General features: G+C 48.0%; 7 protein-coding genes across 10 annotated transcripts in view; 4 read left to right on the plus strand and 3 right to left on the minus strand.

Moving 5' to 3' along the window:
- Positions 1-29: 29 nt before the first annotated feature.
- On the minus strand, positions 30-6,307 carry LOC136190399 (uncharacterized). Its single transcript, XM_065978538.1, has 12 exons — positions 3,138-6,307; positions 2,912-3,091; positions 2,567-2,855; positions 2,026-2,513; positions 1,658-1,963; positions 1,428-1,597; positions 974-1,376; positions 757-905; positions 657-709; positions 524-607; positions 372-472; positions 30-313 (listed from the first exon to the last, which is right to left on the minus strand). Exons 1-12 carry the CDS (start codon positions 6,097-6,099, stop codon positions 138-140), a joined length of 5,361 nt encoding a protein of 1,786 aa, XP_065834610.1. The 5' UTR covers positions 6,100-6,307; the 3' UTR covers positions 30-137.
- Positions 6,308-6,376: 69 nt separating this feature from the next.
- LOC136190403 (death-associated protein 1 homolog) lies at positions 6,377-6,954 on the plus strand. The gene is made up of 3 exons (XM_065978543.1): positions 6,377-6,484; positions 6,540-6,685; positions 6,732-6,954. Exons 1-3 carry the CDS (start codon positions 6,442-6,444, stop codon positions 6,873-6,875), a joined length of 333 nt encoding a protein of 110 aa, XP_065834615.1. The 5' UTR covers positions 6,377-6,441; the 3' UTR covers positions 6,876-6,954.
- On the minus strand, positions 6,885-9,923 carry LOC136190402 (glycerol-3-phosphate dehydrogenase, mitochondrial-like). The gene is made up of 13 exons (XM_065978542.1): positions 9,793-9,923; positions 9,654-9,739; positions 9,493-9,596; positions 9,288-9,412; positions 9,126-9,223; positions 8,568-9,029; positions 8,441-8,511; positions 8,263-8,385; positions 7,892-8,205; positions 7,546-7,836; positions 7,314-7,487; positions 7,158-7,265; positions 6,885-7,078 (listed from the first exon to the last, which is right to left on the minus strand). Exons 1-13 carry the CDS (start codon positions 9,868-9,870, stop codon positions 6,971-6,973), a joined length of 2,142 nt encoding a protein of 713 aa, XP_065834614.1. The 5' UTR covers positions 9,871-9,923; the 3' UTR covers positions 6,885-6,970.
- A 164-nt stretch (positions 9,924-10,087) lies between these two features.
- On the plus strand, positions 10,088-12,487 carry LOC136189982 (contactin-3-like). Of its 2 annotated transcripts, none has more exons than XM_065978048.1 (7): positions 10,088-10,196; positions 10,255-10,542; positions 10,600-11,115; positions 11,163-11,462; positions 11,510-11,836; positions 11,884-11,987; positions 12,041-12,487. In XM_065978048.1, the coding sequence occupies exons 1-7, from the start codon at positions 10,139-10,141 to the stop codon at positions 12,431-12,433; spliced, it is 1,986 nt and encodes a 661-aa protein (XP_065834120.1). In that variant the 5' UTR covers positions 10,088-10,138; the 3' UTR covers positions 12,434-12,487. The 2 variants fall into 2 exon arrangements, with proteins under 2 accessions (XP_065834120.1, XP_065834121.1); XM_065978049.1 differs by having other exon boundaries at positions 10,124-10,203.
- Positions 12,482-13,743, minus strand: LOC136189984 (vesicle transport through interaction with t-SNAREs homolog 1A-like). Of its 2 annotated transcripts, XM_065978051.1 has the most exons (8): positions 13,617-13,743; positions 13,499-13,557; positions 13,332-13,442; positions 13,192-13,278; positions 13,056-13,140; positions 12,933-13,003; positions 12,804-12,865; positions 12,482-12,752 (listed from the first exon to the last, which is right to left on the minus strand). In XM_065978051.1, exons 1-8 carry the CDS (start codon positions 13,708-13,710, stop codon positions 12,665-12,667), a joined length of 657 nt encoding a protein of 218 aa, XP_065834123.1. In that variant the 5' UTR covers positions 13,711-13,743; the 3' UTR covers positions 12,482-12,664. The 2 variants fall into 2 exon arrangements, with proteins under 2 accessions (XP_065834123.1, XP_065834122.1); XM_065978050.1 differs by having other exon boundaries at positions 13,056-13,278.
- On the plus strand, positions 13,725-14,438 carry LOC136189985 (large ribosomal subunit protein eL34-like). Its single transcript, XM_065978052.1, has 5 exons — positions 13,725-13,879; positions 13,944-13,957; positions 14,013-14,092; positions 14,144-14,247; positions 14,304-14,438. Exons 1-5 carry the CDS (start codon positions 13,815-13,817, stop codon positions 14,374-14,376), a joined length of 336 nt encoding a protein of 111 aa, XP_065834124.1. The 5' UTR covers positions 13,725-13,814; the 3' UTR covers positions 14,377-14,438.
- A 344-nt stretch (positions 14,439-14,782) lies between these two features.
- Positions 14,783-15,085, plus strand: part of LOC136190237 (uncharacterized) — a 47,524-nt gene continuing 47,221 nt past the window's right edge. Inside the window, exons 1-2 of one of the 2 annotated variants that reach the window (XM_065978336.1) lie at positions 14,783-14,920; positions 14,975-15,033. In XM_065978336.1, coding sequence (XP_065834408.1) covers positions 14,988-15,033 — 46 coding nt within the window. In that variant the 5' untranslated portion in view covers positions 14,783-14,920; positions 14,975-14,987. The remainder of the gene's footprint in view (positions 14,921-14,974; positions 15,034-15,085) is intronic. The other variant, XM_065978337.1, reaches the window with a different exon arrangement.

Consider the following 15,085-nt stretch of genomic DNA (forward strand, 5'->3'; position numbering starts at 1 on the left):
CGCTTCGTTTGTAAGAGTTCACTGTCTAGTCACGAGGCTGACTAAGATCATCTTGGGACAAACAAATTTAAAGATCACAGTATTCCGCCAGCGCTACTAAAACTAAAAGCTAGAGTCACAATCGACAAATACCTGGTTTAGTTGCAACGGGTGACATCGCTGCTTGCAACGATTAGACTGCTCCCTAGCGGTCTAACCGCTCCGACTTTGTCAAATGTCAGCTCAAAGATGCATCCCACTAAACCCGTTGTGTATCGTCCTTTGAACTCATTGCGATAGGCGAGAGTCGCATTGGATCCAACAGGAATGCCACCTTTATCACAAAGTAAGTTACTGGTGCCCCTAAACAAAATCGGAGACTGCGGTCTGACCTAGAAAAACGTTGTGCTTTGAATTCAATCCCACTGCTGCGCCGGGAACGGTTCTGCTGATGGTTTCACTGTCGACGATCATGCTCACAGCTAGTCGATTTCTACAATAAATACAGTTGCATACAAAAAAACATTCGACAGATGTGCAGTACCTTTGCACTCTTACACTGTGAACCTTTCCATCATTAACTTCAGTTGATGATGCCATAGTGAGAAGCCCAGAACCCAAATACGTTCTACGGCAAAAATCAGGCAAGGCAGATAAAATTAAAGATATAGATAGACCTGAATTCGACTCTTCCGTTGCTGATTGCAAGACTGAAGAAATCGGTTTGCGACTGTAAGATACGATTAGACGTCAGTACGATCAATTAAAAAAGCTTGCCGGAGGGAAGTAAAGAAGAAGACCGTTATCCTGAATGGTAGCAAATGTAATAGTGAAGCGCGTGCGACTTGCCACGGGAAACGTCTCCAAACGAGGCAACTCCATAAAACTAGCTCCATGGAAACGAGCAGCAAGAGTTTCCCCGACCGCTATATACAAAAATAAAAACCTTAGTTATCAGCTCGATGCGATTTGATTCTTGATTTTCTTCACTTACGATTTTCACAAAATTCTCCAACGAAACCTGCGGAGCAGACGCATCTTCTCGTCGGTGGACTTCCAGGCGTTTCGATGCACCGTCCTTCGTTTTGGCACATGTTCGCCATACACGTTCCTTCTCTTTGGTCGCACGTCTTTCCGACGAAACCGCTTGCGCATTCGCACTCTGGCGTATCTCCCGACAACGTGCATTTTCCGCCGTTGAGGCAGTATGAAAAATTAAAGCTGCACGTGGCTTCTTCGCATCGAAGACCCGTAAACCCTGGCGGACATTCACAAGCATCTGAGCGGCAAGTGCCTCCGTTTAGGCAGTCTATGGTCAAGCAACGGTCGGTGCAGTAGTCAACATTGACAGACAGAATAGGATTGCGTAGATCAAGCTCTTCATCCATAGTTGTCACCTGCAAGAAAACAAGATTGAAATACGTAATAAGTATGAATTTTTTAGTTACTTCAAATAGGCAGGTAGCCAAACTTTTAGTGAGCCCCGTGTTTCTGAAGGCTTCTTCTTGACGAGAATCGGGTATTCCACCGACAAAGAGCGGATTCCTTCCGATATTGAGAGCGCTAAAGGAAGGCGGAGAGAATCCAACTGGATCAGTACCATCCACTGTAAGCGATCCTGGGGAAAAGAAAAGTATCCTTATAATTTAAAATTTCAACGTTATTATTATTAATTGACCTTGTCGACGGTTTCTGCCAACTGTGACGACGTGAATTTGATCTCCACTGATTCTCTCCGTACTTTTAATGACAGCCATGCCGGATCCGAGCGCGTAACGGAATTCCACAAACCCGTCTTTGACTCCGACAGAAAGGAAATCGCCAGTAGTCGTAGAACCGCTATATAGCAAAAGGCCGTCGCCTTCATCCAAAGAGCGGAAACGAAGGGTGATGTCAGTTCGGAAAGTCCACTGGGTCGGCGGCGGAAATTGAAGATACGACGGAGCGGCACTGCTAAATCGTCGCGAAACCCAATCCAGTATGGCTAAAGGAAATGACGCCCATTACTCAAAATTTAAGATACACTGTATAGCGTCATCAATTTACTTTCGCAATGCGTTCCAGTTGTATGACCCGGACACGTGCATTGAGGTTCGATCCCGTCGGACGAGCAAACTCCCCCGTGGTGGCAAACGAAACCCTCGCACGAATTCGCGGCGACGTCGCACAGCTTTCCCGTAAACAAACGCGAGCAGTTGCACGCGAAGTCGAACGTATCGGAGTTCGCTACGCATTCGCCGTCGTTTTGGCAAACGACGCCCGTGCACGAATCGTCGCAAAGTCCGCGCTGCGCATTGTGTCGAACGACGCCGACGGCACCCAAATCGACGTCGTCGTTATTGATTGTAAAACGCGTAACGCAGCCACGAAGACTTGTCCGGCTAATACCCTCGGGCAAGCTCATCGTAGACGGCACTCCTCCGATGTGCAGAAGAGCCGGACGAAGATAATTGAGAGCACGGTGAGTACCGGACGCCACGTTGGTGAGAGGAACTCCCTCGTCGACGATGAGAGTACCTCGCTGAAGATTATGACTTCAAAAAAGGAAAAATATTAAAAATTGAATCAATGAGTTGATTTTTTTTACCTGACTGTTACTGTGTGAACGGACTCCATCGTTAGTCGCTCGTCGTGCATCAGCAAGAGTCGGCCCTGGCCCAGGGTGAAGTGAAGACTTACGTATCCGTTCGTTAGTGTAATGGCAATGAAGTCTCCGCGACCGCTTCGAGTTTGACTGCTGAAGAATAGTAGACCGTCGGGTAGGACCGGTCGGAAAGTGATAGAAAAGGTATTGCGATAAAAGCTGAGGTGACGACTAAGTTGAATATAGGAATCGGTTCGGAATACGTAGCCTTCCGGAAGGACGATCTCGACGTCTGATAAAGAGACTATTAGGAACAGTGATATATAAACTAGACTTTTTTTTCTTTGCCTTTGCTGACGCACTCGGGTACGGTTCCTGTCCATCCGAAAGCGCAACAGGTTCTCTGGGGCTCGCCAACGAGAGCGAAGTTCTCGTTGCACTCGTACGTAGCCGTAGATCCAAGGCTATACGACGTTCTGTTGCTCTGTAGAAAACCGTTTACCGGAACAGGAGGTGGCGGACATCCAGCTAAAAAATCAATACTCGAAGATAAATGAAAATAATTATTTCTTACAAAGCTCGCAGTGATCTCCGTGAAATCCGGCCAGACAGAAGCACGTGTTTGGCCCAATGCAACGTCCTCCGTTTTGACACAGCGGCGCGCAATTCCTCTCAGGAAGCACCAGATCCTCCTTCACATTGCACGAACCCGAATTCCCATCCCGATCCGTCAGAAGAACGTCGACGTCGTCGTCGCAACAGCTAACAATAGCGCTGAACGAAACGAAATCGTTCGTGAGACCGGACGCGAAAGACGACGCCATAAAGTCGACCGTATCGGAACTATTCGCAATCGCGTGCAATCCGGAATTAAAATCGATCGCCGAAGCTCGGACCATCCACGTGCTATCCGAGCACGTGGCGGCGGCGGTGTCATTGGGACAAGGCTCGAGAACCTCGACGAAGCAAATGGGAGGCGTAAAATCGATTGACTCCGACACGACTTGGAGGTTAATGAAGAAGGAATTGAATTCGTCTGTAATTAGAGACGTTACGGTGACGGCGACTTCGTTAACGCCGCCCGTCGTCAGGCACGAAGGGACGTCGAATGGCACGACAATCGTCTCCGATTCGCTCTCGTTGAGCGCGAATTCGACGGCGAAGGCGCCCGCCGGCGTCGTCGCCTCGACGAAGTTTCGCTCGTCGCTCAGTTCGAATCGGAGCGTGTCTCGAAGGCCGCCGTTTAGGACGCGAAACGTCACGTTCGAACGACGACCTTGAACGAGCGAGAGCGTCGACTCTTGAAGAACGGTGACGCCGAATTGTACGGGCGTCTCGAGATTGGGATCGAGACGACGAAATCGTCCCCCGTCGTTCGTCGTTCCCTCGATCGCGACGAGAAAATTCTGCGAGGGAACGACGAGCGGCGTCGTGCCGACGAACTGTTCGTCGGTGACGGCGGTGAGATTGAGACTCGTCAGTTCATTGGCGTCTTCGCCGAGTATGAGAGCTTTGGTGACGTTGTAACCCGACTCCAAGCCGGACGTCGTGATTCGCAGAAACAATCGATCGCCCACTCGAGGACGACCCTTGATTGCGAACGCGCCTGCGTGACTCGACACTTCGCCGACGACTAGGCTGTGCTCGAAATCGAACGTGCTCGATCCTTTGATTCGAAGCGTGTAGCCGGCCGAGCTGAACGTCTGAATAACGTAAACATCCACGACCGGATTCGGAAATCGCACGACAGCTGACGAAGGCAACTCAGCAACGTCGCTACTATTCAACAGGACTCTGTTCCCACTCGATCTGAATATGTTTACTCGAGGATTAAATCCGCTGACTGTTACGACGATTTCTGTCACCGTCCTGTCGACTGGAACTGTGACGTTAAAACCGTCGTCGAAATCCGTCGCCGCTGCTTCGACGCGAGAATAGATAGTTATATCAGATGTCTCGATGAACGTCGACGTTAACGAAAGCAGGGTTCCGACGTCGCTCTTACTGCCGGAGAGCACTTGCCCGCCCGATTGTTCGGCGAGAAGAGTCAGAGCATTGGAGTCGGTCACCGTTTCGCGTCGTCGACGTCGACGCCCCGGCACCAAACCTGTAAATATGACGAAGACGCGAATCTTCCTGTCTAAAATCAGAGCGGATGCTTCGGGAAAACGATTGAAGTCTTTCGCCGTTGCGTCGGTGAAGAGAAAGATCGTCGAGCCGGGTCGACTCGCCTGCAAGGCGAGAATCAGTCCGCTAATGGCGAGTTCCGGAAAATCTCCGCCACCAGCGACTCGAATAGCATTAATCGTATTTTTAAATTCGTCGGGATCGTCGGTGACGAACGACGGCCCGAAGCCTGGATCGTTGAACGGCACGTAGACGTAGTCGAGCGGCGGTCGATCGCCGGCCAGACTTCCTTCGATGATGAAAAGAGCTTGTTCTTTCACTTGCGCTATGTCGTCTCCCATGCTTCCCGTCGTGTCGATGCAGAACGACAGAGAAGCGCCGTTATCTAAGCCGAGAAATCGAAGAAAGAGATTGTCGTTGACTTGAGCGCGAACGTCGTCGAGAAAGGCGCGCGTCGCCTTGACGGCGACGTCGGCCGCCGCCGCGTGGAGATCGAAATGGGGCGAGAAGAACGGCGACGTCGAATCCTTGTTGATGCCGCCCGTCGCCACTTCGTCGTTCGTGCCGTCGAGAATGCCGCCGTGGCTGCACTTCCCAACTTGATTTGCGTTAAATCCTGGAATGCGTGCGAGCGTCGCGCTGTCCGGCTTCGCTCGATCCTGATCGCTGTAGTAGCCGCTCGTGAGAAACGGTCCGAGAACGCGACCGAGAAGTATATTCCGCACCGTCGACGGACAGCGTCCGGCAAAGAGAACGTTCGCTCGATCGCAGTTGACGCATGTCGGCAAACTCGGCGGTGCTATGGACGTCGGTTGTTTGCCTGGAACTCCCAAACGATCATAATGCATTCGATTGCCAAGTTCCACCCAGTTCGAATGCGAATAGAAGTCCTGTAATGTATGGAGAAGCCCGCCGGCGGAGGATCTCGCCTTCTCGTACTTCTCTTCCAAAATAGCGTCGATGACGTCTTTTCGCAGTTCGAGTAGGCGATCGTTGCCGCCGATGAAGTTTTCCGCGTCGAAATGAGCTGCCGTCACGGCGCTCAAGTCGCTGTCCACTTCGGCGTTCGCGTCTTCGAGGGCTTTGATGACGGAAGTGAAACGTTTGGGCGACGTTGTGTCGCCGTACGCGGCGGCGACGAGTGCCGCCGCCGTTAGCGGAGATACGGCGCCGGCGCCGTCGAGGAGTCCCATGTCGCGGAGAAGTTTTTCTGCCGCAGTGAGAACCGCTTCTCTTGTTATGTCTTTGTGCGTTTTTGAACCGACTGCACTTTGAACTTGTATGTTCCAATTTTCGTCTAAGCTGATTCCCGTGCCGACGATTATTGCTCCCGTTTTTGCGAGGTCTGTGGGGATGAAGGCGACGGTCGTCGGAAGCCAAGCGAGAAGCGTCAGTAGCAGTAGACGCATCCTTGCGGCCTAGCTGCTCTCTGACTGGATAATACCTGAGGAACGGATCCTCTGCTAATAATGTAGTACGCGACTCTCAATTTAATTGAACGGGTCGAGATGCAGTTGGCTCTTATAGGTTATTCATATCACTTGACTTCCCCAAGAGCGGGGTTTTTAGATGACGAACGACGACACGTACGTCGAACCGCGGTCGTGAGATGAAACTCTCCAAGGTTCTCCATCGAAGTCGCTCGCACATCCTCGTCTTCGATCGTGTCGTGTCGCTTTTCGCTCGGCTTGTTACAAATTGATATTGATTCGTTACAGTGCGTCACCGTCGAAAACAATAAGGCGGCTGAAATGTCAGATTCTCCGGAATTGAAGGGTGGCCATGCTCCAGCAGGTAAATTGGACGAATTCCCTTCCGATCAAAGTCTCATCGGGACCGTGTGACGCAGTAAAAGCGGGAGGGATGCGCATCACGCAGAACAAACCGCCCGCTCAAGACGAGCCCGAACCGATGACGAGCGCAGAAAAGGAAGAATTTCCTGAAGAAAAACCAGAAAAGCCGGGCGCCGTCGTTCTATCAGGATACCGAACGAAAGTAGGGCGAGAGAATTCGCGAGAGTGCCGTAACTTTTCCACCGTAGGGCGACAAAGATTTTCAGGCCGAAGCGGTTCGTGTGTCGCACTCGAAGCCTCAACCGCAGCACGACAAGAGGCCTCCCAATAAGGGGGCCCAAGCGCAGAGGCACAACGTCGGTGCTCACATACAGCAGCCTAGGAAAAATTGAAGTAGTGCATGTTATTGAAGACACTCTTTTTTTCGGTTTTTTTTTCTGTTGTTCAAATAAACGTGATGCGTATAGTCGAGTGTTTTGTTGTGTTGTCAGAGTCCGCCGCCACTTCGATCAACGGGGATTTTCTGCTCGAAATTCTTGATTATGACTCCGAGTCGGTTGTTGGCTATGGCGCCCGTTTTGAGGCAGCTCATCAGCTGCGGAGAAGAAGAGAATTTTATACAAAAATGGACTTTTGATAAAAAATTGAATTGGCTCGAGTATTCCAAGTCTTACCTGTAAAAATTCGTCGAATTCAATTGTGCCGTTCTTATTGATGTCCACTTCAGCAATAAGATCGCGAAGTTGCTCTTCTTCAACGCGTTCGCCCATCGATTCAAGTGCCTAAAATTATCTCACTCAAAAAAAATATAAAGGAGAATTATCGATCACTTTTCTCATTTCCAACGTGGTTATGTGACCATCGCCGTTGATGTCAAACGATTTAAAAACACCCCGAAATTTATCGATCTCATCCAGTTTGAAATTGATTGGAACGTTACGTATTTCCCGTCTCACCGCATAGCCCATTCCTTGCAAAAACGCCTTCGCTTCCGCCTGTTCTCTCTGCGTAAGAACACAATTGAACACGATGAATTTGAAATGACAAACGAAAAAAATTCACCTGCTTTCTTTCCTTCGTCCATCCCAACTCTTTCCCCATAATATCGGCGATGCGCGGTATCGCTTCATTGGCCGCCTGCACATTCAAAAACGCCAAGCGCGTTCGTCTCGCTAACACGTCAACGACGGTCGCCGCGTACTCCTTCACGCTGTACGCAATCTCGGCTTCAATATAAGGAAACTCGTCGACGAGACGACGACCGACGACGGGCCAACGACGACCGGTAAGACCAGCTAGCTTGGCGACGTCCGGCGCTTTGTCGCCGTAGGTGGAAGCCAAATGTTTGGCCACCTAGAAGAGAATAGGAATTGAAAAATTGAAAATTTATTTTTTTGTTAATTCTTGCCTCGACTTCCAATCCGAAATCTTGAACAAGTCGAATGAAAAGCAAGTCGTGGAAGCCGTCGGAGCCTTCGAGTTTGAAGCCGACCGTTTGACACGGTTTTTCCGCGTTCAGGTTGCACGCTTTGATTGCCGCGTCGACCGTGTCGGCGGCCATCGATCGATAGGTCGTCCACTTGCCGCCGGCGATTGTGACGAGACCGCTATCGCTCACCTCGATGACGTGATTGCGCGAGATGGATTGGGTGTTTTTCGAGTTTGGATCGTGGATGAGCGGGCGGATTCCACTCCACGCAGCCAGGACGTCGCCGCGACGAACTGAGTAGAAAAATAATCATTGGTATCTCTCTTTGTCGCGATGAACTGTTGTTGTACCTTGGATTCTTGGGTCGAGATAGTGCTTGATCTCTTCTAATATGAAAGCAATTTCTCCTTCTGACGGAAGCGGTCTGTCGGTCACTTCCATCGGACCATCTGTCGTACCAGCAATCGTTTTGCCTTAATTAATTAATTAATTAAAGAAAAATTTATCTTATGTTTCCTCCTGTCTAACCTTCCCAAGGAAGAAAGAAAATGACTCGCCCGTCACTCGTCGCCGGATCAAGGAGCCCCATTGAATCCGGACTACATAAAAAAACCTTCCCCAAAGCCGTCCCCCGCTCCCCTGCCCCCCTGTTCACCTATAATAATCCGGCAATACAATATGCACACCAGCACTGGGCTGACAGATTTTCGTCGCGTCAGGCCGATCCATGAGCCGTATGCCGTCCGTAAAGGGACCCGTCGCATTGACGACGCACTTGGCTCGCGACACCCACGTTTTCCCCGTCAAACAATCTCGCATTCGAGCGCCGGACACGCGTCCAGTCGACGCGTCCTTGATCAGTTCCGTCACCTCGACGTGATTCGCCGTCGTCGCGCCTTCGCGAGCCGCCGTCAGCGCGAGAGCGATGTTCATTCGCGCGTCGTTGTGCTGGCCGTCGTAGTAGACGATCGCGCCGACGAGCTTCGATTGTTTCAGCATGGGAAACGATTCGAGAGCGTGACGTTTGCTGAGGAGATAGCTGCTTCGAAGGAAGTTGCGTCCGGAGAGGAGGTCGTACATCTTGATGCCGACGTAGAAGTACGGCAACTGCCACCATCTGTAGAATAAGATATTGATTCAATGGCCACCTGTCTATTATAGGGACCCCTACACCAGGCCTCTGTACACAGATGTATTTTATATACTATCGCACCTGTAGACCGGTAGCATGATGGGTAGTAGGCTCGAAACGTGAGGTGCTATATCCAACAGATTGTGTCTCTCGTGCAAAGCCTCGCGAACAAGCTTGTACTAAATAATAAAGACGAATTAGTTAATAAATTCGGACACTCCTATTCGCCATTCCAGTCGCTACCTGTTCGTAGTCCAAATTGAAAACGGCCTTCTGCAAATAGCGAACGCCTCCGTGAATCAGTTTCGTACTTCGACTGCTCGTTCCCGACGAAAAGTCCTCTTTTTCGACAAGAGCCGTTTTGAGCCCTATAGACAATCAGTCAATAATTTTTATTTAATTATTTAATTAATTAATTTAAAATAAAAGTATACTTTTGGCCTCTTACCGCGTGTTACGGCGTCGAGAGCGACTCCCGCGCCCGTTGCTCCGCCGCCAATTACCAGTACGTCGAATTCGGTCTCCTCTTCGAGTCGTTTCAGCTGTTCGAACCTTTTTTCGCGAAAAAAGCGTCTCGGATCTTCAAAAACAGGCGCGAGTTCGCCTCACCTAGTCGGTATGTCTAATTTCGGTATCGTTTTCGTGCTCGAGTCGGCTCGAACGATGGGAAACGGACCGTAAAGTTCATTGCGGCACTAGATGTAGGGTCGAATCGCTGTTTTTCGCCTTCTAGCAGTCGATTTTTCACCTTCCACGAGTAGTACGTAATGTACCCAAATGATGCGAGTCCGGTCGCGGCCGCGAGAACGATCTTTCGACCGGACATCTAGGCAAAATTCCTATGACGATAAGTGGCAGGGTAACGTACGCTGAATCAATACCGATGCCACGTGATATGTTCGTGCACTCAATAATTTTTTGACAAAAATTGTTTCAGAAGATAGCGGCTACCAGGAGTGCCTAATTTACCACTTTAACTTTAGCAAACCGACTTTCAGAAAGCTTGTACTTGGCACGTGGGCTTAGCCTAATTAATGCAAATTTGGAGTCCCCATAGTATAGCCACCTTCGTTGAGCTAGAGCAGTGTTTTTCTATGAATTACGGATCTCTCATAATTATTCTAGCGTTTTATTTGGCGGAAATATGCTCTGGTAAAAGGTTGCTAGTTGTATAGAAAACATTCTTTGACTTCATGACCTTTTCTTGCAGTATTGTGTGTTGAAGTTGAAGTCGAAGCCAGTCCGTCATCGACCATTAAAGAAAATGAGCGATTTATGTTATCCTGCTTCATTACAACTAGTCAGGGAAGCCCTGCCTATAGGATAAGCTGGTGGAAAGACGACGAGCCTCTTTATATTGACAATATTCGAGTTTCAGCTATTGGGCAAGACCTCATTAATGTTTCTCCAGCCAAAATAAGTGATGCAGGCATTTACGGCTGTAAAGTGACCTTCTCTTCCACAACAATCAGAAAGACTATTAGAATTACTATTGAAGGTAACGCACATAAACGCCTTTACTCAGGCTTAAGCCTAAAATATATTTTGTGATCAGCTGTTGCTGCTGTGGAACCTGTCCGACGCCACGTAACTGCTTTTGTTGGACAAACAGCTCGCTTGGAATGCAAAGGACACGTTCAGGGTATGAAGTGGTTTAGACATAGGAATAGCTTGCAGACAAACGAAAAATATGAAATTGGTTTGGGAAGTTTGACTATCAAATCAGTTCAAATATCAGATTCTGGCTCCTTTTATTGCAAGAGTGGGCAATCTATAGCGAGCATCCATTTGACGGTTAGACAGCCACCTGTACCCAGGCTTACTGTAGAGCCTCAGAGCATTATTGCTCTTGATGGCGACATGGCAATTTTAGGCTGTAAGTCGTCGTTTAGATTGTACTGGCTTAAGTACATTAGTGAAGAAGATTCAGAGAGAAAAGTGCTTCAGGTGGATGGATCTTTGAAATTTGACAGAGTATCTACGGGAGATGCTGGTATGTATCAGTGTGTAGCTGAGAACGACTACGGAAAGGCAGATTCGGCAATTGTGTATCTTGTTGTAAAACGTAGAGGTGATGCAAATCAGAAAAAATAATTCATAAACGATAGCGCTGTTTAGATAATCCCTCGCAGATTATTGCAAGACAAAGAAACAGAAATCAACCTCAATTGGCTCTCATTAGCTGCAGGTTTAGTAACTTTGCCTACCAGGGTCTTTCTATTGAATGGCAGAAGGATGAAAAGAACATTTTCGCGGAAAAAAACTCTGAAAAGTACTCGCAACCCTTCTCGGACGAATCAGAAGGATCAGCTTTACTGATACAGAACGCGACATGTTATGAAAGTGGAAAATACAGCTGCCTACTAAATTTCCAAAACCAGAGGAAAATACTATGTTCAATCAACGTTGCTATAGAAGGTAAATAGTAGGAAAAATTCATGAACTGCATAACAGAATGTCAATAGAACTCCCTAAGCCTCCAGAAGACGTGAGAGTGACATTTGAGTGCAGTGAATTTAGAAACGGGCTGTTCATCTCTTGGAGCAAAAGTGCGTGTTTTCAGCCAAAACGATACGAGGTGACTGTCACAATAATCGACACTACAAGGCAGTCTTTCAGATCGCTTGTCAACTCCGTTGCTTTTGACGCGAACTCCTTCTACCTAAATCTGAGCGATGCATTGTCTTCCTGCTCGGCTTGCAATCTTATTTTCGGGATTGAAGTGCAGTCTGTGGGAGCTATGGGAAAGAGTATGAAAGCTTTACCGCGGATTGTATCAGCAACCGGCTTAAGTAAGTGCGGAAAACAAAAGCAACGCTCTTTGATTTATTCTAATTAGGAAGAGTCTGTTCATCTGAACCAGATTTCATTCCAGTCTTATCAGAAGGGAAAGTGCTAAAACTTAAACTTAAACTAAAGGACTCTCACTGCTCGTGTGCCAAGGTGATGAAATCATAAATTATGACAAAATTCATTCTATTGTGGATATTTCGCAGTCTTCTCAGATACTAAATTTAGGAGAACGTATGAAGTACACTATGAAGACGTTTCTGTTAGCAGCGATTCAAAACCCTAGCCTAGTGCTTAGCGACGAAGTTGTCCTGCCCTTAGACGACGCCCTAAGCACGTTCGTCTACTACGCAGCGATGAACGACTTAACATATCAAGAGGCAGTAAACGCTGCAGTTCAAGCGTCATCTATACTTCGGCAAAGTAATCTCGAAATCTCTACGGAATGTAGGGTCTCATTTGTGGAGTGCACTACTCTGCATGTAGACGGAATGTTTAGAAACGATAATACCTGTGTTGTAGGCAGCACTGCATGTCCTGTTCCCTCCAGTCTGAGACGCATTGGAAAGTGGTGTAATCCGTGGTTTCTAAAAAATTGAAATTCTTGCAGAGGATTTGCTTTCGCGGAGCTCCCTCTTCCATCATCGAAGAAAGAAAGAGAAAACTTTATTAGACACAGTAGTGCTGAGGAATGCAACTAAAGATAACGGAGTCCATTAAACATTACAGTCACGTGAAGAAAATCCGATTGCGCTCCGCATTTCATCAGGTAGGAATACAATAGAAAAGAAATAATATACAGAATTGGGCCCCCAACCCGTGGCACGCGTTCATTTGACCGCAAAATAAATACCGACTATGATGACGGCAAGAAGCACCAAGACGATAATAGCAACAACGACACGATTCTGAACGACTCTACACATATAATCATATCCACGTAAATCGATAAGAAAGAGCTATATGCACCTTCTCATCATATTACGAAGAACGCGAGAACTCTTGCTAAGATTGCCGTCCGTGTCTTTCAGCTTTTATAGAAAGAGAAGAATAAAAAATACAAACACAAGTCTCCTCACCTAACAAGTATTTAAATACCCTTTCTCTGGCTCTTATGATAGTTTCTCGGTCTCTCGACAGATCGTCCATAATCTGAGCCCCAATTTGCTCTAAAAGAATCAATATATAAACAAGAGTTCCTTTGTGAAGTTGTTTGTCTACCTGTCTCAAGAGCCATTTTGTATCCTTCTTCAAGCCTTCTCGAACCCTTATTCAACGTCTCCGTATTATCCAAAAGCTTGGCTCGCTTATAAAACAATTCATAAAAGCTTCTCATTTTCTTTGCTTCTGTGTCTACCTGGTCTTCGGAGTGATGTGGATCATCAGGCCCAAGTAATTCGTCTCTTCCTTGGTGATAGTCGTACATGGCGATACGAGATCGACGCTAAAAAGAAATACAAATTATGATTATCGAACCTAAGAGGGAGTGTCCCTTACAAATTCCTTCTCCGATTTTCCCAGTTCCTGTTTGTATGATTGGACTCGCTTTTGAGCCTTTTGGCGTGATTGCGAAGGTAGGCTCCCCGCTTCGATGTCGATTTGATCGACCTAGGTTCGACGTGTCATGTGAGAGAACGTCTTATTCGTTGATTTGAGTTTCGTACGAGGTCTTCAGCTTCGGCGAGAAGACGTTCGACATCGGATATTGCGTCTTGCTTCTCTCCTTGTCAAACAAAAAGGCTCTTTTCGCTCGGGTTCCTCGAAAGGAGCCTCACTTTTTACCTCCCGTCAGTTTCGGTATTTTGCCCGTTTTTACGGTGATATCGGCGATCAGGGAGCCGAAACTCTGCTCCAGTTCTTCGATGACTGACGACATTTCTTCTCGGAAGGGCGGTTACAGCGCATGCGCGTAGCGATAGGGTGCTTCGTGGCTACTGAAGATCCACTTCGATCGTCGCTCGAGAAGGCTTAATCGACGCCATGACTCAACGACTAACATACCGACGAAGACTTTCGTACAACACGAAGTCGAATCGACGACGAGTGTAAGTACAATCGACGACACATAGATAGATAAACTAACATTCTCTTCACCGTTCTCGCGAACAGATCGAAAACGCCCGGTACGCTCTAGCGATGCATCCTACGAAGAAAAACGATGCTAGCGATTGTCTTTAGGTGGTCGTCTCGTATATTTGTACACGAAAAAACCGGGAAAAGTGCCGTGCTGCGGCGACTGCAAACTTCCCATGCGAGGGGTAAGTAAGTCTCTTCGCGAAACGACTTCATTGCCAATAATTTTCTTTTAGCTGCCAGCCGTTCGGCCGAAAAAGCTCCAACTTCTCTCGAAGCCGAAAAAGACAGTAGCGCGAGCGTATGGGGGCTCTCGCTGTGGAAAATGCGTCCGAGAAAGGTTTGCGATTTTTCATCGTGTTTTTCGTATGTTGCATTGTATTTTTTTATTTTTAGGATTATTAGAGCGTTCTTGATTGAGGAGGAGAAGATCGTCGTTCGAGTGCTCAAGGCATCAAAGAAAAATTAGACTTTTGGGAGTTTTAGGGGGTGTTTGCGGCGGCATCTTACTATTAAAAATGGTGAAAAACATTTCGCATGAACATGTGTAGTCGGGACTTATAAACGCCTTACGTTCGCCGTGAGAGTAGTGAACTGCCGACGAAATGGACGAAACGCAGGTTTACCAGGTCAGTTAAACTACTGTAGCGTTGCTAAGCTGTCAGCAGCTTAGAAAGGCAAGAGGGCCCCCCAAAGGGAGCTTCTTCGAATGCGCGCCAAATTACGCATTATCTCACGATGACGGCACAAAACGCCAACGGTTACGCGCGTCTCCCACACTCTTTGCTTCTTGTTGTCCCAGCTACAGTAATTGCACCACGTGCTCGACTCACCCGCCCGCTTCTTCTAGGCTCGGCACAAACGACAGTTCGACGGCTTTTCTGACGAAACTAGGTTATTTCCTAGTCGACCCGAAGCTTTTTTTGAATCGTTGCAACGATTCGACGACGTTCTCCCGCTTTTTGACGGAGAACTGAAATCAAGTACGTACCCAGTTTCGTCACAAAAAAACGGTCAGCAAATCGGCACCATCGACGACCAAATCTAAAAATTTGTGGCTCCTCCAGGTGACTATACACAATGGGCGCCACCTCATTGCTAATCGCCGCGGCAATTCTTGGGACGGGTATGTCGCGCCACACAGACCACGAGGATCCGCTCTATATTTGTATTTTCAG

Source organism: Oscarella lobularis, chromosome 8 (genome assembly GCF_947507565.1).
Source record: "Oscarella lobularis chromosome 8, ooOscLobu1.1, whole genome shotgun sequence".
NCBI classification, from domain to species: domain Eukaryota; kingdom Metazoa; phylum Porifera; class Homoscleromorpha; order Homosclerophorida; family Oscarellidae; genus Oscarella; species Oscarella lobularis.